The 24,697-nt window shown below is 42.0% G+C and overlaps 2 protein-coding genes across 4 annotated transcripts; one reads left to right on the top strand and one right to left on the bottom strand.

Annotated features, from left to right (window-relative positions):
- The first annotated feature begins 23 nt into the window (after nucleotides 1-23).
- smarcal1 (SWI/SNF related, matrix associated, actin dependent regulator of chromatin, subfamily a-like 1) lies at nucleotides 24-14,673 on the top strand. Of its 2 annotated transcripts, none has more exons than XM_079517438.1 (17): nucleotides 24-831; nucleotides 969-1,236; nucleotides 1,374-1,424; nucleotides 2,326-2,586; nucleotides 2,698-2,748; nucleotides 2,841-3,024; nucleotides 3,219-3,369; nucleotides 4,647-4,808; nucleotides 5,020-5,085; nucleotides 9,250-9,390; nucleotides 10,371-10,589; nucleotides 11,448-11,518; nucleotides 11,767-11,869; nucleotides 12,528-12,710; nucleotides 12,969-13,069; nucleotides 13,410-13,506; nucleotides 14,383-14,673. In XM_079517438.1, exons 1-17 carry the CDS (start codon nucleotides 481-483, stop codon nucleotides 14,521-14,523), a joined length of 2,601 nt encoding a protein of 866 aa, XP_079373564.1. In that variant the 5' UTR covers nucleotides 24-480; the 3' UTR covers nucleotides 14,524-14,673. The 2 variants fall into 2 exon arrangements, with proteins under 2 accessions (XP_079373564.1, XP_079373563.1); XM_079517437.1 differs by having other exon boundaries at nucleotides 26-831; nucleotides 942-1,236.
- Nucleotides 14,674-14,798: 125 nt separating this feature from the next.
- LOC306934721 (thioredoxin domain-containing protein 6-like) lies at nucleotides 14,799-24,116 on the bottom strand. Of its 2 annotated transcripts, none has more exons than XM_079517440.1 (18): nucleotides 23,369-24,116; nucleotides 23,207-23,264; nucleotides 21,679-21,782; nucleotides 21,518-21,589; nucleotides 21,250-21,366; nucleotides 20,896-20,971; nucleotides 20,631-20,713; nucleotides 20,425-20,517; nucleotides 19,569-19,723; nucleotides 18,951-19,138; nucleotides 18,551-18,695; nucleotides 17,469-17,576; nucleotides 16,744-16,898; nucleotides 16,436-16,577; nucleotides 15,752-16,014; nucleotides 15,571-15,642; nucleotides 15,342-15,441; nucleotides 14,799-15,103 (listed from the first exon to the last, which is right to left on the bottom strand). In XM_079517440.1, the coding sequence occupies exons 1-17, from the start codon at nucleotides 23,399-23,401 to the stop codon at nucleotides 15,362-15,364; spliced, it is 1,944 nt and encodes a 647-aa protein (XP_079373566.1). In that variant the 5' UTR covers nucleotides 23,402-24,116; the 3' UTR covers nucleotides 14,799-15,103; nucleotides 15,342-15,361. The 2 variants fall into 2 exon arrangements, with proteins under 2 accessions (XP_079373566.1, XP_079373565.1); XM_079517439.1 differs by having other exon boundaries at nucleotides 16,436-16,580.
- Nucleotides 24,117-24,697: the final 581 nt, after the last annotated feature.

The following is a 24,697-nucleotide window of genomic DNA, read 5'->3' on the forward strand; positions in this document are numbered from 1 at the left end:
CGTGTCTGTTGTTATGAGACGTAATTTCCTGCGCGGCAGAATGACACACTTGGTTTTCATAACTTTACGCGCAGTCAATAGTTAAATTAAGTAGTAATCGGCCTTGCCTTGGCTTCAACAGATCCATACCACCGAGCGGTTAGGTTTGTAAAGGTGTGATTGTTTATTGTATTAGCTGAGAAAGACGTTTTTCTGCTGACTTGGTGTTTTTTTTGCCCTGGCTATAGCTTGCTAGCCTCGCTAGCTGCTATCGCTAGCAGACCAATAATAGAACTTGCCTGCAGAATTTGCAGGCATTCAGATTTACGATTTACCACAACGTAACGTTAACATTATGCTTACGTTTAAGCTAGTGCAATTTACACTTTGCTTATTCGATTAGCAAATGTATTGGGACGGCTGGACATTGAATCAGTAGGTTAAGTATTTGTAGGCTGAGTGGCTGAAGGTACAGTAAATTCACGTTAGACAGCGGTAATAATGTCCACTCAGTTGACTGACGAACAGAAGCGAACAATTGAGGAAAATAGACGTAAGGCTTTAGAGAGAAGAGCCCAAAGACTTAATCATCAGACTGTCAACAACACCAGTCAGAAAAGCTCAACAGGGTCAGTCAGTACCCCGGAATACTCCAACCAGAATGTGCCATCTTATCGTGACTCCTCTCATCAAAGTGGACCAGTTTCTGCTTCAACGTCTGGACCAGGGGAGTTTTCGCCTCCTTTCAAAAGGATCGCACAGAGCCCTAACCATCAAAACCAAAAAAAGCCCCAGCAGTTGTTCTCTGGTGTATGGAAGCAAAGTGAACAGAGTAACCCTGCTTCGAGACAGGTGAGAGAGGAACTGGAACTTCTGATATTTTATTTAATAGTTATTTTCTTTATAGCACTGATGAAGGACAAACTGTGTCTTTGATATTTTGTATTTTATTTTCCCCATAGATAAAAGTAATTGACCCTCTTCCTCAGACAAAAAGCCAACATGTGAACATGAACATCCCTAGTATTTCATCCAGTAACTCTGCATTCTACAAACAAGGAAGTGCTAAACCTACCCAAAGTCCCAGTGCACAGCTTTCCTCAAAGCCTTCAGCATCGAATGCTGTACCTGCTAAGAAGCCTGCCATCGCTGTGAGAGGGAAGTGTGTGCCTCACGATGAGGGCCGCTTCAAAATAGAAGTGGGGTACCATGCAGAGCTTATTGCTGTGTTTAAAGCCATCCCTTCCAAGAATTATGGTGAGTCACTGCAGAAGTGACTATACCTATCAAGTGATTTGTATTTCAAATTGTTCTCCTACAACTGGAACCCCTGATGTTGAACATTTTTGCACACCAGATTGAAATCTATTTAAACATTTTTGTCTTCACCTTAGACCCTGCCACCAAAATGTGGAACTTTGGTATGGAGGACTATCACCAGCTAAGTATGTACTATGTAGTCCCATTTAGTATTTATGAATTGTCTTGATCATTTCAATTATAGCGTCACTCTACATAGACATTATGTAATGTCAGATACGTTTGCCTCTTTGTCCTAGTGCAGGGTTAAAGTCAGTGGGGAGACAACTAGTAATGATAGCCTAATAATTACTAATGTAAGGACACAGTTCTAAATGTGTGTTTATATGTGTATTTAAATGAGTAACATCTTATCTATAAATGCACCAAGTCTCTCTGTGTGTAGTGTACATACGTCTGTATGTACACACAGAGGCCACAAAAGGCCTCTGCCCGGGCTCTGGACAGGGCCCCTGTGTCCATATATGGAGCTGACCTGTTCTGACATCACAACACTCCATATTTGGGCATGCCATAAACAGAACTCCATATATAGGAATAAAGGGACACAGAGAGACAGATACAGAAATCTCCATATCATAAAAGGGACACAGACAGATGGGTGGAACGGGTACTCTGACACGGGTACAGCGGGTATTGCATAGCCGGGTGGGGCATGGATCTCCAACTTCCATCGTTACCGACTCGGTGCTCTACAGCCGGGCACCGTTCTAGTGCAAAATAAAAGCTACAGGACTAAGTGATATAACTACCGGTTAGGACGTAGTACGTAGAGCCATCATCTTAGTCCTCCCGCCCAACACTCCCTGCTGATAGGTTCCACCACAGTCTCTCCGTGGTGGTGGGCAGGCACTATACCGCTTGTTTTTGTAGTACTTTTATGTGCATTTATTAGCTGGTAATTTTTAGTGTATGTCTCATAAGTCCAAGTGAGTGGCGCACCTTGCATTAGCCTATTCTACTTTAATACTAACATGGATTTTGGTATTGCCATATGTCACCTGCTACTCCTTCTCCATGTTGTAGTGGAAGAAGCTGTCTCTATCCCATCAGTCTCTTTAAAACCTCTGGAGGGTATGGAGGTGCTGGATATGGGTGCATCATCTATCCGCCCTCGTGACGGTGCAGCACTGGGAGCACTGCTGAAGCTGTGTAAAGGCTGGCAGAAACCTGGAGCCACTATCCAGGGTCAGTGCAGTCTGGTGTCTCCAACCCATTTTGAAGTTGACATTGGCTACCACGTTGATGTCATAGCAGCTTTCAAGCAGATGCCATCGAAAAACTATGGTAAAAGATACTTGGATTATATTGTATGCAAAACTTTATTTTGTTCTTCAAATGTATAGTAGAACTTGTGCTTGTACAAAGGCATGATTTGGTGATTCTTGGTGCATTTAGACATGAAGACAAGGAAGTGGAGCTTTTCATTGGAGGATTACAAAAGTCTTGGTGAGTAAGATGCGTTTGTTATGCACATATTGTTTACCTGTGTTTGTTGCATTTGTCATCTTGTCTGAGCCCTCTGTGTTCCATATACCCAGTGGATGTACTCAGTGGGATTGCGACAGTGGAGGTGGAGCCTCTGCCCAGGGCGGTCATCCAGGCTTTCGCAGCCAGTTTTGACGGGACTCGGGCCAAGTCGTTAGAGGTACCTGAGGCAGACCTCTCCAGCGTTGACCCCTCAATCTCACTCAGCCTCATGCCCTTCCAGAGGGAGGGAGTCAAGTAGGTGTATACAGTCATTGGTGCCTGCACTCATTTTTTACACCCTCAAACTAGAGGTCAGTGTGTGGCTGAATGTACTGTACTTTGTTTATTTTGTGACACTGCAGTTGAGACATTGGTAGTGTTGAATCAGTATAACTTTAATTTTACTGCTGTGATTTGCTATCATTTGTATTCAGTGGTTGTCTCCATAGTTTTGCAGTGTTTAAGGAGGGCCGCCTCCTCCTGGCTGATGACATGGGGTTGGGGAAGACGGTGCAGGCCATCTGCATCGCAGCCTACTACAAGAAGGAGTGGCCATTACTGATTGTGGCTCCCTCCTCTGTGCGATTCACTTGGGCAGAGGTGAGAATCATTCTCTCAGATTATCTAGTTGATCTCAGTCCTGTGAAGTAAGGAATTAGGTGAAACTCGAACCACCAGGTGAGGTTATTGTGAGCCAGCAATGTTCATAAATATCGTCAATGTGTACCGATTTGTGTGATGTTTGGACAAAATGTGTACGAGTAATATAAAAAGAATTGTTTAACAAAAATTGGGCTCCTGGTGGAACTATAATAGGCCAATGTGAAAAGGGTGGCATTTCTTTCACAGCCATCAGACGCTGAATTCATGATTTGAGGCATTTTGTTCAAAGCGAACCACTCCTGCAAACTTTAGATGCCAATCTTAGCCAATCAGGATGAAAAATCCGATCACATGACTATAGAGATAATACGTAACGATTTGCATTTGGACTTAACAGTAGGAGTAACATAAAAATATGTTTAGCAAAAATCGGCCTACTGGTGGCACTATAATAGGCCATGTGAAAAGGGTGGCATTTCTTCCTCGGCCTAGTGCGAATGTGCTTTGACGGTTCGGTTCCCTGCATCGGATCCAATCCCCCAATCAAGGCATTGGATCAGAGAGGAGAGTCTAAACTCTAAACTGACATCTCTCTGGCTGGCATCTTATCTGCATTGTTGTTTTGCATTTAGCCAGATATACTATAAGGATGGGAGCTGTAACTGAGTGAGTTAAAGCCAGGTTGACAGGCGAGCGGAGAGCAGGGAAGTGAATTGTCAGAAAGATTTGGGACACTGTTTTTTTCCTTCTTTTTTCCCCACTACATGATTGGCTGTGTAGAAATGGAAACACTGTGACATAAGATGGGCTGAGTATAAAGTGTAATCTTTGCATCAGCTGTCATATTTATTATGAGTTTCTGTGACATTTAGAATCTAAAAGTTTCACATACTGTATCAGATTATTAGTTGTCAGCACATTGGACATAGAATGAGCTGAATATTCACCCGCACTCTTAACAGCATAAGGTGTAGTAGTATCTTCAAAACGTATTACCGGTAACCACATGAACCCTAGTGTTCCAATTCTGGGCATGGCATAATAGACTAACATTCTGCAAAAATCGCAGTTCTACAAGCTCTCAATGCATCACGTTGTGAGCTTGTAGATCGTCTATTCTTCCTATTTGACGTACACAAAAGTATACAGTATACAGGGTTAAAACATGCTTTTTGTACCTATTTTCTGTGTTTAAAACTCACATTGTTTATAATTCTGTTTTGTTTTTTTACTGGTATTATCTCATTGAATGATTGACTCTCTGTCTGTACTAGGCCTTCAGACGGTGGCTTCCCTCAGTGAGTCCAGCCAGCATTAATGTGGTGGTGAAGGCCAAGGACAAGCTGCGTGCCGGTTTGGTCAACATCATCAGCTATGATCTCCTCAGCAGGATGGACAAGCAGCTGACAACCGATCCCTTTAATGTTCTAATCATGGTTAGTGGGTGTGTGGTTGGTCCACATGGCTAGTTCTCCATTCAGAATCTTGAGTTTTTCTTTTAATTCAAATAGAAAATCAATTTACATCAGTCGATTCATTAGGTGATTTAGTATTGGCAAATGATGAAAATGACTGAAAAATTAACAGAACTGATACAGTTTTATTGTGTATGTGATAGTGGGAACATGTTTATGCTATTCTATGCAGGATGAGTCCCACTTTCTGAAGAACATGAAGACTGCCCGCTGTAAAGCAGCATTGCCACTTCTAAAGGTACTTTTTTCACTTTGTACTTTGATTGATTTGATCACATTAAAGAGTGGTGTTGGACTTTGGTAGGACTTTGGGTAATGGGAAAATATTGTTGGTCTTTTATCTGTGTATTACATATTATTAATGTGATACATAGCTTGCAGAGTTAGTTCAGTCAGATACTCGAGAAGTTAATAGTTAATTGTTATGTGCTGTTTGCTCCCACGCTAACCCCAGCAACACCGGTGGGCTCTGCTATTTCTGTTCCCCATGTTTAATGATGGTTGTATGATTGTGCCGAGCAGGGAGAAAATGTAGCAGAGCCGAATGCCAATATAAAATGTCATATGCACACTTGTATTCTCATTCTATAATATTTGTTCAATCTATTCATGAGTTGTCTGACTGAAGTTATTTTTGTGCATTGGCGCATGCTCAAAGAGAACAGATCTACAAACTAACAACATGTTGCATTGCAACATGTTTCTTTGCTCGTGGGCTGTGGCATACCTTGTTTGTCTGAAAAGAGGAGTAGAGTACACCCGTAGCTGCCAATGCCAATCATTTATTGTGGACACAGAGACAGAAAACGCACCAAGCTTGCAGAACACAAACAACACCTTGCAGAAAAGTGCAAAATAAAATGAAATAAAAATCCCCCTTTTTTGGCTATAATAAAGAGCTGTGTATAAGGTTTTCTTAGATTTTAAAAATGTTGTCGAATGTTTCCTCCTACTGGAACACATTCAGCATCTTGACAAATTACAGAATGGTGTAGTACAGTACATCTGCTCTGTTGAAGGTAGGCAGAGACATCATCCTTGTCTCTGTCGATTCTAGGTCTTGTGACATTTGGGGCTCCAATTTTGTCGCAGCCTTTACCCGCAGCGCGGCCCGCAATTCAGCCGCTGCCCGGAAATTACGAATATAGGAGCTTTCTCTGTCCCTTAATGGTATTTTCGTCCCGCGTCACCCGCTATATGTTTTGCCGACACCGGTATTTGCGCCTAGAGGTGTGGTCATGGGCGTGTTGGCACGCTTTCCCCTAAATTGCTATTTTGGTCACATACATTTGGGAAGTCGCTAGTGGAGTTTAAAAGCACCCGTAAGCCGTGCCAAATTATTTCGGTAGAGCGGCTCACGGCACGCCGCACGCGCCTCAATGGAGATCCCTGCAGGCACAGACAGGCTGCCTCATCTCTCCTTATTCTCCTATCTCTTTGTAATTTTCCTATAATCAGCAGAAGTCGAGTGCCTGCCACTTCCTTGTGTTGTGTCCATTGTGTTTATAAAATTGTATAGTCAAATAAGTTATTTGTGCGCGATTCCATTTCCATTTGCTCTTTCAGTTCATGATCACCCCAGCAGCAAATGGGGTTTATTGACCGAACTTTCCTTTTCGCTTCATACCGTTCCGTAGAGACGGCCTACACACACGATCTATATACCAAATGAAAGCCCTAATTTCGTAGTTTACATAGAAATTTTAAAAATGAGCAAGATTTGAGCGAGTTGTGACTCGATGAAAAGACGAGTGTTCTTGGCTCTGTGCGTGTGAGCCTAGACTGGTGATTGGTTAAATCTGGTTTAATTATTGCAACGCCCAAACCACACCTATGCATAATATAACGGGTAACAGAGGTGTTTAAGGGATTTAGACAGGTAACCAAAATACTGTACCAACTTTAGTGGGGGAACACCCTTTCCCCACTCCTAAAACCCCAAATAGTAGCTTTAGAAAGATGAGACAAAAATGGAGCGCTTTGTCTCCACCTAACCCTAACCCTTTTGCACTCCGTCCGTGTGTGTGTGTGTGCGTCCGTCCGTCCGTCCGTCCTTCCGTCCGTCCGTTATCAGCTAATCTCCGGCACCGTTGGCCCAATCCATGCCAAACTGTGCACACACACTCCCTGGATGCCAACAACGAACCTCTGCCCCAAATATTCCTCAACGGCCTGTTATAGCGCCACCATGAGGCCGATTTAGGCAAAACCCATTTCTGTAGATAACTCGTACACATTTTATCCATACATCACACAATTCGGTATACACTATCTCCATAGTCATGTGATCAACACAGATCTGCACAATTTCCCATCTTCCATCCTGATTGGCTAAGATTGGCTTCCAAAGCTCACATGATTGGTCCGTTTCGAACAAATTGCCACAAATCACAAACGGTGTCCAATTCCCATGAAATTATACACGCACATTTCCACTAGGCCGAGGACGACATGCCACTATTTCTTTCCCAAATCAGCCTCATGGTGGCGCTATAACAGGCCAATTCCTGTTTTTACTTATAACTGCATCCAACGCACTCTCTAGAGGCCATGGAAAAACATTTTCCCTGCATCCCTCCACATCTGCCGGTTATAGCGCCACCATGAGGCCGATTTCTGCAAAACACATTGTTTATGTTAGTCGCACAGATTTCATTCAAATCTCACGCACATCGGTACACATGATCTCTGTAGTCATGTGATCAAGACGAGCCTGTTGGATTTCTCAGATTCTACACTGATTAGCTAAGATTGCCTTTCAAAGTTTTCAGGAGTAGCCCGTTTTGTACAAAATGCTGCACATGTCCTGCTCATCCAGAATTCTATCCTCAGAGATGCTATGAGTGATCTGGCTCTGCATTTCCTCAACAAAATGAAGAAAATTGTTGCAAGAAACAAACAAACAAAAAAACATGTTTATATTACTCCTAAACATTTTGCCAAACATCACACACACTCCTATCCTCCTGGTGGAGACCTGTGCCCAGAAGGGCACTTTTTCCAGTTCTGCTCTGCTTCTGCTTGATGTCAGCATTTGACACAATCAACAATTTTAAAACGCCTCAAGGATGAAGCTGGTCTACAGTGTCTAGTGTTCAAATGGTTTACCTCCTCCCTTAGAGAATGAAACTTTCCATTCATAAAGGGGGACTGTTCTTCATCCCCCATTAAATGTGGCATCTCCCAATGTTACATTTTATTCTCATTATACATGCGTCATCTTGGCTCTATCTTTGAGAAATACAATACTGTAATGTGGAGGATGACACAATTTTACCTATACACCTGTCACCTGATAGCACTTGCACATCTTTAACTGTCTAGAATAGATGACATAAAATGCTGGATGTGAGGAACTTCTTTCAACTGTGTGTGTGTGTGTGTGTGTGTGTGTGTGTGTGTGTGTGTGTGTGTGTGTGTGTGTGTGTGTGTGTGTGTGTGTGTGTGTGTGTGTGTGTGTGTGTGTGTGTGTGTGTGTGTGTGTGTGTGTGTGTGTGTGTGTGTGTGTGTGTGTGTGTGTGTGTGTGTGTGTGTGTGTGTGTGTGTGTGTGTGTGTGTGTGTGTGTGTGTGGGGAGATGCGGTGATTGAATGTCCGGTGAATTTACATTCAGCGTGTGGACGTGTTGATGTTTCTATTGTCGACGGTGGAGCCTCTCCTGGTCCTCCCGAGGTGTTTGGGAGGACTAACTCCCTAACTTATTTAGGGAGTATATAATGTGTGTGTCTACTATCCAGACCCCGCTGAGTATTTACCTTAATGTGCGAACGCATCTGAAACGGACATTCTCCTGTTGCATGCTACTGTACATGTGCAGTACTATGTAAGGAATCTTGGTGTCTTCTTGGGCATTTTAACAAACAAGTCTGTCTTCTGGTTCACTGCTGGGCCTTTCATCTTAACCCATTCTGGGCGGGAACCCCTTGTGGTGTTATAACCCTTCTGGACGGGAACCCCTCTTGTACAGTATGTACAGTATTCAAAAATTAGAAATATTTCATGCTGGTATATAAATATTTGAAGTTTTTCAGAAAACTTAGGTTTCAGTCCAAAATGGGTTAAGAATATTAAATCAGTTAGGAATCAGCTAATCCTGTGTAACAAAAACCAATAATTTCTAATAATACTTTGAAGGCATGGTTTATTACTTGAAAACGTGTGGGAAGGTCTAATTTAAGCACTCTCCTCAGTCCAAATCAAGCTGGCTGGTTCCATTTCTGGCTTCCCACCATGCATGAAATACCTATTATTGGGACTTCCCAGGGGATAAAAAAACCTGACCTCCTGGCATTCTGGCAATGCCCAAGGTTTACCTGTGACGGTGCAGCGTAAAACTGATACTGAGATGCCAGCCACAGCCAAAAATGTATCTTAATCTGGTGGTATCCATTTTTCGTCCTCAGGCAGCGAAGAGAGTGATCCTTCTATCTGGGACTCCTGCCATGTCCAGACCCTCTGAGCTATACACGCAGATCCTGGCTGTCAAACCGACCCTCTTCCCACGCTTTCATGAATTTGGGGTGCGCTACTGCAGTGCCAAACAGGTATTTTAAGCCCTTGGCGTGCAACTGCAACACCTCTCTTTACTGCAATACTTAATAATACTGGCCACCTTTCAAGAGACCTGCGACCCGCCACAGAGAAGAATGTTAGGTGTGGGATTAGCTCTTATTTCTTCTTCCAGCTGGCTTACACGATAGGGTCTACATTACACCAATGGAGTTGTATGTACACACATAAGGGATAACATTTCAGATTGCTGCTAGACACATGACACAGGAGAAGCATTGCAGTTTTTATTGTTAGTACATTATCTACAGTAGCTATACTCAATGGAGGTACTGTGTGTACAGTAGTATTTTACATTACATGCTCAATTCAGAACACGTCCCCTTAGTGATATTTCTCTAAATGTATTTCTCCTCACTCACTCATACTTGAGCAGGCACCCATTTAATTTGCTCTCTAGGCATTTACATAGTGTTTTTTAATTAGCTTACTGTTACTTGGATTTGCATGGGTTTTGGGATGGAGGGAAGCTGTAATATTATTCAGACTCCTTTTCCTCCTCAATGAATCAGTGCCCTCTTGGAAGATAAAGGCACACAGCGCCAGTCCCTCTTTTCTATTTTCTCCACTAATCCTCCCTCCCACCGTCATCCTATCCACCCTCCAGTCCTACTCCAACCATCTCAATTAATCCTTCTGTTGTTCATATGTCTTTTTCCCCTTTTATGTCCTTTTGTCCATTCTTCCCCACATCTTCCCCTATTCTCTTTCCCCCTTTCATTAACTTTTTTGTCCACACTATGTACATGTACAGTATATGTACTTTTTTCATATGGGGTGACGTTGGATACCATGTCATCTTCATCATTGCAACATCCCGCATACCTGAATAAGCTTTCTGTCTCTATCTTGAATTAAAGGAAATTGCATAAAAAAAAAGAAATCTGCTTAAAAACAGCAACCCCTCAGTCCTTGTCTCTGTGTCACCCTACATCCACTCCTTCCTCCTCTTTAGCTGGCCTGGGGCTGGGACTACTCGGGTTCATCTAACCTTGGGGAGCTGAAGCTGTTGCTGGACGAGAGTCTAATGCTGCGCCGCCTCAAGTCCGAAGTTCTCTCCCAGCTACCCGCCAAGCAGCGCAAAGTTGTCACGGTGACCATAGATGGAGTAAACACACGCACCAAGGCTGCCCTATCAGCAGCAGCTAAGGAGCTGGCCAAGGGACAAAACAATGTGAGTTTGCATTGACTTTGAATAGTAGATATGGAAAACATATTATAGCTAAATTCAATGGAATTTGGAAAATTGCACACACCAAGCCCAGAAAGGTTTATGAGAAGTTGCATATAATGCAGGCACACATGATATCTTTCATTTTCAACTCCTTTGGTGGTTAATATTTTCAGTCTCATCAGTCTTGGCCGCTATTAGAATAATAAGTTAAGTGTGAAGGTACAGTAGGTTAGGCACATGGGTGGCATGGTGGTAATGTACAGGTCTGTAGGTCTGAGGAGTATTGGGGTTCGAATCCACCACAGTGCATTGTTGTGCGCCTATATGAACACATTGGCCAGAGGGAAGCTGTGGGGAGAAGGTGATACTTGGGCGGTAGAAGTAGGGTGGAGACTCCTCACTGGTAGAAGTAGGGTGGAGACTCCTCACTGGTAGAAGTAGGGTGGAGACTCCTCACTGGCAGCAGCAGTGACAACACAGAAATGTGTGGCGAGAAAAAGGGGAAAATAAGTAACAATATAATGACAAATTTCATTATTAAAAAAAAAAACCTATTGAAAGTAAACAGCGATACTGTAGTGATAAACATTGATAATTGAAATTGTGCTGTTTGGAAAATCATACAATATAATCACAAAATATATAAATATATCTTACAACCAAAGTCCAATGTCCAGAAATTACAATGCAACTGGGAATATTTGACAGACGATTCCTTTTTAAATATTATATATAGCGTAGACATACACATGCATAGTTGACCTTGAGTATGCAACTAATGGCAACCTTAACCAACCATTAAATCATCAAATATTTGTTTCAATTCTTATCGCATGTTGTTCTTTATCTCTCTTTTAGAAGATGAAAGAGAAGGAAGCTCTCCTCGTCTACTATAACCACACGGCTGAAGCAAAGATACAAGCCATAATGTGCGTAAATCATTTCTAAGGGGCCAAACAGCAAGTTAGATCGGCATAGATTGCATAAATGCTTTTTTTGTTTCAGACATTAGATATATTTTGTGCAATCTTAACAATGACTGTGGTTTCTACCCAACACAATACAATCCTTGTGTTAATTTAATTTTGTGCTTCCATTTGTAAACTCTTCCAAGTTAAATGAACTGGGATTTTGACTTTGCATTTAATGTAGTGTTATAATTTTGTATCATTATTAGGGAGTACATCATGGACATGCTGGAGTGTGGAAGGGAGAAGTTTCTTGTTTTTGCCCATCATAAGATCATCCTGGACAACATCACCAGTGAACTGGTAAAGAAGGTAATGGTTCAAATATGAAATACTGCAGGTATTCAAAGGTCTTATCTTCAAAGGTCTATGTACATTTGTATCCATCTATCAAGACAAAAATAATAACTTGTTTACTCTCATTGGCTGTAGCATGGAAGATTCTTTCTTCAAAACATGCAGTACTTTTTGCTACTACTACAGATTATTTCTAAACCTTACAGAAATCAGTACACATTGGAGTCATCAGTCATGTGATTTTTTACATTCCATTCCGATTGGCTATAATTGCCTTCCAAAGTTTAAAGGAGGGACCATAACTAGAAAATTTACAAATTTCCTCCATTTGGTCTTGACGGCTACAGCCCTGTCTAGGCAACGCAGATTGGCAGATATATGCACTCCGACAGAACGGCCCTTTCTAGTTTTAGTTATTCATAATAATCATATATTATTATTATTTTCTCCGCAATGTAGTCGTTATGCCAATTGATTCCTCCCCACACACTCCTGTGTTGTCACTGCTGTTGTATTCTACTGACTCACCTGCCAATGAGGAGCCCCCACCAGGAGGACGTAGGGCCTCTGTCCTACTCCTCCTGCCCAGCACTCCCTGCTGACGGGTTATGTATTCAATTTGATTGATACAATTAAAACGAAAACACTTAAGACTGTCACATCTCTTCCACAGAACATCAGTTTCATCCGCATCGACGGGAGCACTCCGTCAGCTGATCGGCAGCAGCTGTGTGAGAAGTTCCAGGGTTGTGCAAACAGTTGTGTGGCTGTGCTATCCATCACAGCAGCCAACATGGGTATAACCCTGCACTCTGCTGACCTGGTGGTTTTTGCAGAGCTCTTTTGGAACCCAGGGGTAAGGCAAGCCGCAAGACATGAGAAAACCTTCCTGAATATATATTTCACTTTGTTAAAATGTTTTCATAATTATGCTTTCACAGCATATAATCCATTTTACGCTGACTGTACCACTCTGCCTGTCGTCGATTCTATTATTATACTGTAGGTCTTCGATATGGGATGTGATATAACTGGAGATTGGTGGTTAAAATAAGTGACAGCTCAGTGTAGTTTCTTGGCATTGCTTAAAAACATGAATGCTTTCCAACCGTAGGTCCTCATTCAGGCAGAGGATAGGGTGCACCGTATTGGACAGACCAGCAACGTGGATATTCATTACCTGGTGGCCAAAGGAACGGCTGACGACTACCTGTGGTACGTACTGGATCCGTCACGGGGACGGACCTATGTTCCTACTGTGTATTTAGATCAATCTAAATGCGCTCTTTAGCTGGGGTCTGGTCTGGAGTGTTTTTTTCTCTCTCTGACCAAGCATGTTGCTTCTGTCTTGGGTCATATTTAAACACAATAATAACTGGGTCTTTCACAACATGCCTCTGTTATGGACCATTGGGGAGCTGCAGGGAAGGTTGGAGTTTGTATTGTGCTGGCCTTTGCGACAACTCACAGACTTTTCTTATGTTCTCCAATACAGTATGTATGTCGTGATTTGTTGTATGTTGATTGTAATTTTACAATGCATTTATTAATACAGGCCCATGATTCAGCAGAAGATGAACATCTTGGGTCAGGTGGGCCTGTCTGAGTCAAACTTCTCAGAGAATGCAGAAAGTGCCAGCTTCCATTCCAAGGTGGGTCCCATTATCCCATATACGGTATACTGTACATGTTTCATTACTTTTCAGTGGCCTTTACTGTATATTTGAAATTGGTAGACCGTGACATAATCTTGACTGAACAGAATGAACAGTTAATATTCGCAGTTACAGTGAGGAGTGAGCACCACAATTTGAGTCCACAACGAAGATTAAGGTTTCAGGCAAGGATCACAGCTCCATTGCCTTCCATTATAAAATGTAAACATAAATTTAAAAAGTATAAAAGATAACTTCTGTGGCCTACTGGCAGCATGCATACAAAGTGTGGCACTGATGGATTCAGCTGTTTGAGAGATTCTCTGAGAGCCACGCTGTAAGAAATGATGTAATCTTGAACTATCAAAAGGCTAGCCATCTGTGAGTGTATGTCTTTGTCTGGAGAAAATCTTGCAAACCACTGGACCGATCGGTGCCAAACTTTATCAGACAGCACTACTATTTTTGAGGGGCGCTAACTCCTCCTGTTTGGAACACGGAATGTGATGATTTGATTGGCTAATGTATGATGATAAGAGTGCTCCTCACTTTACACGAGTGTGATTTTTGTGAAAATATTTTAACATTTTATATCGCATGTTGATCACATGCTGTTCCCATGTCACTCCCATGTTCTATGTGATTTAATTTTGCTGATGCCCAATGGGAACGTGCACCATTCGTTATGTATTGAATTTGATCGGTTGGACAGTTCTCATGAGGGAAAGCCCGGACAGACAGACAGAGAGAGAGAGAGACACACACACACACACACACACACACACTCTAAAATACCAATATACTGTATTTGCTTTACTTAAGAACTGTGCTAAAGATATACCTATTGTCATCTTCTATTTGGGTTTTTCTCAGGATACTAAGCAGAGGACCATCACAGAGATGTTCCAGAGGTCATTCACTGAGGATGAGGACATGGATGAATCGGTTTTAATGGAGGCTTTTGATGACTGGGAGGAGGACAGCCACCCAGGAAGTGATCACACACATCCATAGCAAAACAGTACACATTATAGACTATTGTTGCCTGAGGCTGACATTTATCATGACCAATGTTTTCTTTTGAAAATGCCTTCACATTTTAGTTAAATAACAAATCTGTTGATTTAGTTTTGTCTGAATAAATAAATAAATGTGTAACTACAATTCAGTTCAGTGAGTTTTCTATCCAAGGTTAACAGAACTCTTAGCTGGTTTTGAACCAGTACAGTATAGTGCCTTTTTTGTTGTTTGTTTGTTTTAATTAGAACTGAACAGCTCACAGTAGTTGGCCAAACTGGCAACAATCGATTCTAGCAAGGAAAGGCAAGTATAACTCCATAAAATGGTAAAACATTTCTATGAGAGAATACCAGAATACACAGGAAGCTTGACATGCACATTTAATGAGTAAAGGGGTTCTTTGATGCCATTTTGTCCACTACTAATCCACCATTTATAAAACGAGGCTTCACTGTTTATTTTATAATCATTGTGGAACATATTCGGGCTAATGCAGTCTTTTAGTCTTAATGCTCTGGTTCCGGAGGCTGTGCTGCCGTAGGACTTCAAGGATTAGATTCCAATGTCATGTCTCCTGTGATGTAAAGGGAATGATATGTTATAATAACTTGTAAAAAGCAGTACTAATTAGAGTGAATTAAAAGCAGATTAGCCAATGATGTATATGTCTTGAATTGCTCATGGGACCAGCACAAGGGATGGAATTGTTTTTTCATTGGTAAATCGAGAAAATTACAGTACGTGTACTGACTTTGTCAAAGTGAGTACTAGACTGCTGATCCAATATCGAGAAAAATACTGCCGTGTCTTACCGTCACCATATTTGCTGCTATCAACACTGAATATCAGCATCATCAACTCTCTCTGAGTCAGGAGAGGCCATTTCTGACTCCGTTTGCTTGTGGTTGGTATCTGGAATGTCAGTGTTGAGAGACTTTTAGCAGTCTCCTAAGAATGCAAGGAATATACTAGTGCAGTATATTTCTGACCTGTCATTGCTTTTTATATCTAGCATATCTTGATTTCCTAGCTGAATATTACCTGAAAATTCTCCAGTTGTAGATCGTGACAGTCCCAAATTCATGGCATCTGCAAAACTGTCATGTTGTATTCCTGAAAGAAAAATGGATCTCAGGTTAATGCAAAAGATGGAAAATTCTCCATTTAAAAGAAGCTTACTGATAGTCTGCTGCACGTGTATGTTTGGGAAATGAATGATTACCTGAAATGGTGGTGTCAACCTCTCCATTGTTGTTGAGCCCTGCCTCTGAGCCGATGTCACCAAATACAAAGTTTATCTTCTCCTCTGCATGCTGCTGACTGGAGGAACCATGAACAGCATTTTGTAGAATGTCTGATGCAAAGCGGGCCCTCAGGGAGTTTGGGGCCATCTCTTTGGCCTGGTTAGGGTCTGTGGGGCCCATCATGGTCCTCCATTCCTCCACTGCATTCTCCTTGGTCAGGACCATCATTGTGCAGGGCCCACTGACAGAGTTGGAAGGTAAACATGCATCCTTAGAAATACACTGATATTGTCTGATTCTGTTGCTACATTTGGAGGTAAACCTGAGCTGATGCTGAGTGAGAGTGACAGCTGAGGAAGTTTCTTAAAGTGAAACTCCCAAGTTGCACTCATCTCTGTTATGTCTGGTCCGTTGCGTAACAACTCAGTGAAAGGGACTAATCGGAGCGGAAGATAGAGCGTTAAATCTAGATGCCCAGTGGAACAACAATGAAACAGAGATGGACTTTCTAGCCCCTTGCCTTAGGCTTCCTTGATTCTGAGCAGCAAAAACATTGCTGTTTAAAAGGTTGACTGCCGCTTCCAGTGGAAGTGGAATTTATAGCGGGTCTGCTGTGGTCGCTTTGCTCTGCTCTTGGAGATTATGCCCAGGCAGAAACTAACCGACACATGAACTCCACTAGCTGGCTGAAGAATAGCTCGTCCCTGTGCTCTTTGTAGAACTCCTCTGCTATCTTCTTGGATAGAATGGTCTCCTTCAGGCGAGTTATGGAAAACCCTCCCCCACGAATCTCCTCTAGAATCTCTTCTATCAGGAAGAGAGAGGAGGGGCAGGAGGCAGACGAAGAGCACATGAAATAACCAGTACTGTCATGAATTTCATACATACTGTATCTGCTCTATTCATGCAGAGGCAAATTGGATAGATTTGTTAAGCAGCATAGTCCTTCCATGCTGTGTCAGGGATGTACCTCTGTGTCCTCCTTCCATGGCGTCTGGTTTGATTACAGCCAGGGTATGCTGCTTAGGGAAGAAGAATTCAATCCCTCTCTCTGCCTCTTCACTGCTTGCACTGCCATGAAGCTGGTTGATGGGTTCATTCTCCACCGCAAACTGAGCTCTAAGACTTGAGGGTCAGGGGATAGTTTGGCACAAACACATTCACATTAGTGTGTAGAATTCCTCCCAAATATATTAACCTCTCACAGGAGGTTTGAAGGAGAATCATGTGACCATAGGCTTTAACCACTTAAACCCTATACTTTGTTGTACATCAAATTGTGAAAATAGCCGATCTACAAGCTCAGTGGATCTTGTTCACGAATGTTCACTTATTTTCCCCCGAATGTTCGCCTATTATGTCATGCCCACATTGCCCAGAATAGGGATGCTAGCGTTCATATGGTTAAACAGTTGATGCAGTATTTTAAAATATGATTATTGATTACAGTTATTACTTATGTTTTGTTTATTTATTTATACCTTTCCAATATAATAATGTATTTCATGATTTTAAATGACTGCAATGCATTTCAGTGTAGTACTGCAATGTGGGCAGTAATAACAGTAAAACTATCGCATCAGAGACATTGGCTGAAAGGCTTTCAAGCATCTGCTTATCTGTTTGCCTATGACACAGCGATTTGTTTTCACCGATAGTGAGCTGTTTATTTGTTTGTACCATAAATTAACTCACCAATCAGGCTCCTCCTCTTTGGCTTTGGTGATGTCAGCAGGACCAAGGATGCTCCTCCAGTGATGGATGGCACCTGCCCTGTTCAGAACTAGAGCCAGAACTGGACCACTACACACACGCAACACACACACACACACACACACACACACACACACACACACACACACACACACACACACACACACACACACACACACACACACACACACACACACACACACACACACACACACACACACACACACACACACACAGAGTATATATTGAGCTTTTATTGATAGAACTATATTGAACTATATAGACGTTTGCCTAGAACATAGTTTTCTCTTAAAATAATATGTTGGCTAAATGGGCTATGTTTGCTATTTTATCTGCTAAAAACTGCACAATGTGCAGGTAGTGTGCACTGTGCAGTCTTAACGGTTAACACTCTATGCAGTAGACTAAAGTAAAGACATGGGTCTACAGACATTGACAATGCCTGACCTTATAAGTCATTATAAAATGCTTTATAATTTTATAATTTGATAAAATTACTGTTCAAAAGCACTGAGTATTTAGGAGTCTATATACTGTAACTATAATGATACAATGTTATTAGAATATTATAATTCATTATAAGTATGTTTATAATACATTATATTTTCCCAACTATGCCCAAGTATCCTTTGGAGCAACATTTGCTTCCCAAGGGTGTAATCTTCCATGTACATGTAACATACATCATTTTCCAGCATTCTACGACTGTGGATCAGGAGGTAGAGTGGCCATTTTGGAACCTGGCTTCATGTCAAAGTGTCCTTGAGCAAGACACTGACCCCCTAATTGGTTCCTTGGAATACCAGAGTTGTTACTGTAATATCAGACTTATGTGGACAATTTTATCTATCATGGTTGAGTATATTTTGGCAGGTCAAGCTTCGGCTCTAGATGAACATAAACAGTAGTGTGTGTGTGTGTGTGTGTGTGTGTGTGTGTGTGTGTGTGTGTGTGTGTGTGTGTGCGCACGCACGTGTGTCACACAAACGTCGTAGAAAAACTGTTTTTAGTTTCTAGTTTGTGTAATGGTATTGGGAAGTTACCTGATCATGTTTTGGAGCAGTGCTGGAAAATAATCCTCTTCAACATGCTGGAAGTAGAACTGTCTCACCTGCTCCTCTGTTAACATCACGTCTCTTTGGAGAGCAACAGTGAAGCCTGCTTCATGGATTCGAGACAAAATATCCTCTGCAAAACAACAGAGAACACATAATGAATCAGCAGCTAACATGTTTCAGTGTGACAGCATCATATGTTATCATATGACGTCTTTGCCATATATGATGTCCACAAAATGAACTACTGAACAAAATTTGTACACATATACTCATGTCAGTCAATTAGCATATAATGTTTGCTTTAGGATTCAGCACAGGTTTGCCATCTTCCGTGTGTGTGTGTAAGCCTGTGTATGTGCGCTCATGTACTTGGCACAGACTGTACCTCTCTTCTCTCTGCCAATGTCAGGCCGGATGAGAGCCAGAGTTCTCTCCACATGCTCTTCCTCTCTATCCTGTTCACCGATTCTAAAGTTGGGAAAGAAGAAGGCGAGCTCCCTGCTGGCCTGGTCACTGTCCTCGCTACCGTGCACGGCGTTGAGCAGCGTCTGTGTGCCATATTGTGCCCGCAAACTGCAGGAGCCCAGGGGGATAGGAAGGAGAGGGAGCAGATGGTTGCTCGGTTGGTGCTCAACCAGAGAGGAGCACAATTGTTGGGTGTGTCTGATAAAGCACTGGGAGAATGTGGACTTAATTTCGTCATTCTAACTAGATGGTTGTTCAATATTGTGTACACAAACACACATATGTGTGCACACACACACAGAATGTGCTGTAGGCCAACATAATCAGTGTTGTATATTATATGTCTTAAGGTTGTACCTTATTTTGAATAAGGTAGAATATATTGTTTAGCAATCAGACATACAGGAAATAGAGGATGGCAATGCCATTATATCAAACTACTGCTGTCCTGTCAAGGTTGCTTCTATGAGCTGTATAAGCAGGTAATATCATGTAACATGCCGGTAAACATGGTGACTACTGTAACTAACTAACTAACCTTTCTGGCCTGTCCCTCTTGGCTTCCTCTATGTCTGCAGGGCCAATAAACTCCAGCCATGCTGTAACGACATTGGCCGATCCGTCTACTTGAGACAGTACCAAAATGTGAGAGGGGCCACTGGACATTAACTGTACCAAGTCCTCAAAGCAAGTCTGAAAATCAAAAACACCATTACATATTAAATGTAAACAGATGCACACATATAGTACAGACAGACACACAAACACAAAGAACAACACATGCTTACAGTTCACAGACAAGTGTGTGTGTGTGTGTGTGTGTGTGTGTGTGTGCGTGTGCGTGTGTGTGTGTGTGTGTGCGTGCGTGCGTGCGTGCGCGCACACGCACGCACACACACACACACACACACACAATTAATTAAACTCAAATCTAGCCTTGTGCAGATAGCTTTACAGTACCTCATCCTTTTTCACACATAATTTGTATTTCTGAATCTGTAAACATTTGTTCTTGTTGCAAACTGCATGCTTGGCAAAAAATAAAAGCTGCTTACACAGCAGCTCTATTTTGAGCCTCATGAGAAAATACGTATGAATATGTGATGTATTGAGCACTAATTGAAATGATTTTGCTCTGGTGCAGAGGGACTATTGAGTTCTCCCAATCAGGATGTTGACTCAGAATTTCAATGACTAATATTTAAATTTGTTCATCTTCTCTGACCCTCAACAAAAGTTAGTTCGACAAATGAGGCATTTTGTGCACCAAACTTGTCTGACCCATTTTTTATGAAGTCGTTGATATCCTGTATGTATAGTGTATGTGCTAAAGGAGTCTTCCTATTATAATCAATTCTCTGCTTTTTAGCATTCCCACCGGGTTGCACCATTACCTCGGCTTCTTTGTGCTGATAAAATGCTCGAGCCTCAAACTCTGTAAACAAGTGTTCCTCTTGAGCCAGGATCTCAAACCCAGCATCTTGAATCTGTCAGAGACATTAGGAAAATGCAATGCATAATCATGGCATGAACACTAAGCCAATTTAAACACACTACAAGTGTAGTTTTAAGGACATAAGCGGTTCTCTAGTTTCTGTACCTTCATTATAATCTCATTTGCCTTGCCGTGAGCAATAGCATCTGGTTTGATGATGGCTACTGTGTAGGCTTTACTGGTGGGAACTGAAGGAGGATAGAAAGAGAGAAATAAACAGTTAATCACCAATAACATAGAAACAGTGCGATGTGATTATGATTATAATGAGTAATAACAGTTAACCTGTCGCCAACAATGACAACCACAACAAAAAAGAAGCCAAACTGAAGACACATTGGACATTTATTTGTCTATATAAAACAATTACCAAGTAACTCTTCATCATTCTGGTCCTGATCAGTGCCCTTCTCCTCTTCGTCATCTACCAAACCTTCATCTTTAACCTACAATACACAACAAACACATATATTTAATCCAAGTGTGTATCAGGTGAGTTTATAGCAAAGTATCTCACTTGAACCCAGAAGCCTAATGTCTCCCTCAGTCAGGGGTGGGGGGGGGGGATTCTCTTTTGTTGACCGGTAGATACCGGTATATGCTTTCCCACATGAGAGACCGGGGTTTGAATGCAGGAGGTTACATATGTAGACTATCTGTGGGTTGTAACTAATGTTTGTTCATATGCATGTGCACTGAGTATTATGTGTGTCAGACAACCCACCACGCCGCGCTCGCCTCCCTGTTCCACCACCAGCTTCTCCTTGGCCAGCTCCTCTAAAATCGTCTTTTGAAGAAGGGGAGCATTGGCCCCACGCAGCACAGCCACCAATTCTCCACCCTGTTCATGGAATAGAGACTAGCTGACTTATCAGTGATGCAACATAATGGTACGGTTCATGGCTACATATGACATGAGAGTGGTACATGAGTGTACTAGTATACACCACAGAGAAAGCGTGAAAATGAGCGAGGCCGAAAGGGAAACTCACCCCATAGAACAGGAAGGTTGGCTCACATTTCCCTCTGTAACGCTCTAAAGCATCAATACTGTCTGCTTCTGCCTGAAGCACACACACACACACACACACACAGATTTAAGGATTGCCCTATTTTTCTAAATCATTCTCTTCATACTGGGTCTACAGCTTACCGTGGCAAGGTGTAACAGGTCATCACCAAGTTCGTTCTTTATTTTCCGGAGCAGACTAACAACCGCTCTGCATGGACCACACCACTGCTGGTACACATCAACAACTAAAAGGGGGAGTTAAGTGTATAGCATTATGATATTATTGTTATGTTGACTAGTCGTGCAAGTCACTTCCCATCTTCTGCCACAGAAAACTTCAGTGACTCCACCTTAGCACCCTTAGCACTCCTCATTCCTAGTGTTGCCTATGGTAGTAGGCTACAGTATTTCCAAAGATCCTACTCATGAACATGAAGATATTAGTTTTATTCATGTTGTTTGCTCGTCCACACAAGCTATGTGTTATTCTAGTCCCTGCGTCATATCCAGGGGATGTACTTGTACTATCAAGCTGCCTTGCGCTACAGAATCTTGCCTCGGCAAGGCTTACTTAATAGTTACTTTGTTGCACTTAATTGTTTTTGTGGCACATATTCACTTACCACCTGTTGTTTGTTGACTATGGTTCATGCCACTACTATGATCTTCTGCTAAATGCCTCAACTATCTTATTGCAGTTACGTCGGTGGACACACTGGGGCAGCAGAATACAATAAATGACAGTTTACAGAACATAATTTAGACCAGAGTTCTACAACAAGGGGTCCTCAAAGATACTACAGTGGTGCTGCCAACCTTGTGTCTCTGTCTGATAGGGATTTTTTTCATGTAAATGTCTGGAAATTCACATTAACGAATGTGCCACCAAACTAACAAACAAAACATTGATTGAACCGAACATTGGTATTCGGTTCCATTTGTGTCAACATAATGCAGCATATCTTCTGTAAAATAAGCAAAAAAACACTAATTCCAACAGGCTTATCTTATACTATACTAAGCTTTTCTACCATCGAAAAAAATATTTGTACCTCAACCTCAGCCTTGTAAATGTCCCCCTGAGCCTGATTCCTAGGCTCTAGCCACATTACTTCAGAAAGTAGCATATCTTTTTCATAATTCTGAAAATATGGTTGATAAATAATTAAATATATTAAAATTCTTACTCTGTGTTCACAATGTGCTTAGCTACCATATTCTTCATTACATGAGTAATGGCCATCTTTAGCATAAAATGCCCCCCCCTCCCTAATGTGGAAATAATTGGAATAATGCATTAAGCTCGACAAATGTGTTTTTCTGACAGCTTAACTTTTCTTTCAGAAAAAAATGAATAATCCTGTAAAAAATATTTTGTTTTGAAATAGTTACTAGGCTGAAATGGCACTGAATAGTATAGGAATTACCCTGAGCTAGCTTTGAAAGCCTCTTCTCAAGTTGCAGTTGGAAGGCTCTCTCAAAAATATATGAAATATAATTTAGGCCTAGAATATGGGGTAGGTCTCTCTTAGCTAAGGGGTCTGTAATTTACCTGCATTTTTGAACATCCCTGATTTAGACAACCATTTGCCATTAATGTGGTAATATTCATCTAATACATTGTGCTTTATTTTCTTAATCCCCCCTCCCTCCTGACGTTCTTTAATACCTGTTAAACCTTTTGTTGCAAGCATTTCATCCCAGTGTTCTTGGTTTGTTAGAGATGTCTGGGGATGAAAACAAAAGCAAACACTTTTTGAGTCACAATAAAAATCAGTAGGGAACAAACACTTGGCGCTGATGTAGCTGTAATTTTGACCAACGTACGTACCTGTAAGCTCACTTCTTTCTTCTTTCCTGCCATATGAAACACTAAAACAAAGAGTCGTTTAAAATATATAGGTTCCTTCTCCAAAAATGTCGTACCAGTCCAGACCTATTAGCCTATGATGCCTAATCACCAATTACGATATTTTTACGTAAAGAACTGATGTATTTTTGTTGCTCTCCTACATGTGCTTGTTTGGCTTCTCGGTTGCCTAGCAACCCCCGATTGAGAGGGCAGAAACCGAGCGCTCGTGCGCTGTTCATGCAGCCTGGAGAGGGACAAGCTGGAGTTTTCAACGAGGGCGGCGCAAATAAGAGCAATTTTAGGCATGTGTGTGCAACATGCCAACTGTTTTAAAGTATTGTACAGTAACAACTAAAGTCTCTGTAATGTTTATGGTGTACGATTACTACAATGCAATCTAAAATAAAGGGATTTAAGATCATAGCTGGCTGGGGCTGTTGCCTGAGTCCAATGCATTTCTGCCTACTTCCGGTCCAGGACTTAATTGTCCCTATTTGTTCAATTTTGTTGTCCCCATTCAGCCGCCATTGGACTGGCCCCATGAAGTGAACGGAGTTTTCGTAACTCTATCTTACTCACTGTTGCCCGTGGACAAGGCACGCTACCTCAGTAAATTAAACACATCCGCGAATTAGCTAAACTAATTTTAATGTAGGAGCGGACAAGAAAATCCAAGTTTAAACTGTTAAACGAGCGTTTAAATCGCCTGTTTAGTAAGCCGCTTCCATGTTTTTCAAGGAAGTTGTGCGTGTGCGTGTGCATGTCGACTGGCGCTGCCGGGGAGCTTTTCAAGCCAGCTGGGACGGCTGGGACCGAGGCTAGCCGAGGAGGCGCTAAAGCTTTTCAACGTTCTTTGGGGTAGGGTGCTAGTACGCTACGGTACCGCCGGGTGGAATGTCGTCATGACCAAGTTCTGAAGGCCATAGCGTATGCCACCTGCAGTGGGATTAGCCACTGCAAGTGCAAGCGCCTGCGCCCAGTGATAAAGACCGCTTTCATCAGGATCGTGGAGAAGCTACCATCAACTGCCACAACCGCCTCCTCTGGCCTGCACAAGACTGAGAGCTGAAAGTTGAATTTTGCTGCCACAACAACAGATATGGTGCTGATCTCGGAAGCTTCCAACTAGGGCAAAGGCTTGGGAGCAGTGTGATGATCCAAGTCCAACCCAATACACCCAGTCCCCAGGTAACATCACTGATCCAATCTAGCCCAAACATAGACTCTCGTAGAGGTTCTAAATGTTTGGGCTAGATCCAATCCACTTTATTTACACTTATATACAGTAGCACATTTTACAACTCAAGG

Source organism: Electrona antarctica (assembly GCF_951216825.1).
Source record: "Electrona antarctica genome assembly, chromosome: 13".
NCBI classification, from domain to species: Eukaryota; Metazoa; Chordata; class Actinopteri; order Myctophiformes; family Myctophidae; genus Electrona; species Electrona antarctica.

Bases quoted from the DNA above. Each gene is read 5' to 3' on its own strand.
- smarcal1 (XM_079517437.1), top strand. From the start codon at position 481: ATGTCCACTCAGTTGACTGACGAACAGAAGCGAACAATTGAGGAAAAT. The intron at 12,711-12,968 runs GTAAGGCAAGCC...TTCCAACCGTAG, and splicing joins AGCTCTTTTGGAACCCAGGG to GTCCTCATTCAGGCAGAGGA. The intron at 13,070-13,409 runs GTACGTACTGGA...TTATTAATACAG, and splicing joins ACGGCTGACGACTACCTGTG to GCCCATGATTCAGCAGAAGA.
- LOC306934721 (XM_079517439.1), bottom strand. From the start codon at position 23,401: ATGGCAGGAAAGAAGAAAGAAGTGAGCTTACAG. The intron at 19,724-20,424 runs GTAATGGTGCAA...TTTGATTTTCAG, and splicing joins ATCAGCACAAAGAAGCCGAG to ACTTGCTTTGAGGACTTGGT. The intron at 16,015-16,435 runs GTTAGTTTCTGC...CAACTCTGTCAG, and splicing joins CTAGTGGAGTTCATGTGTCG to TGGGCCCTGCACAATGATGG.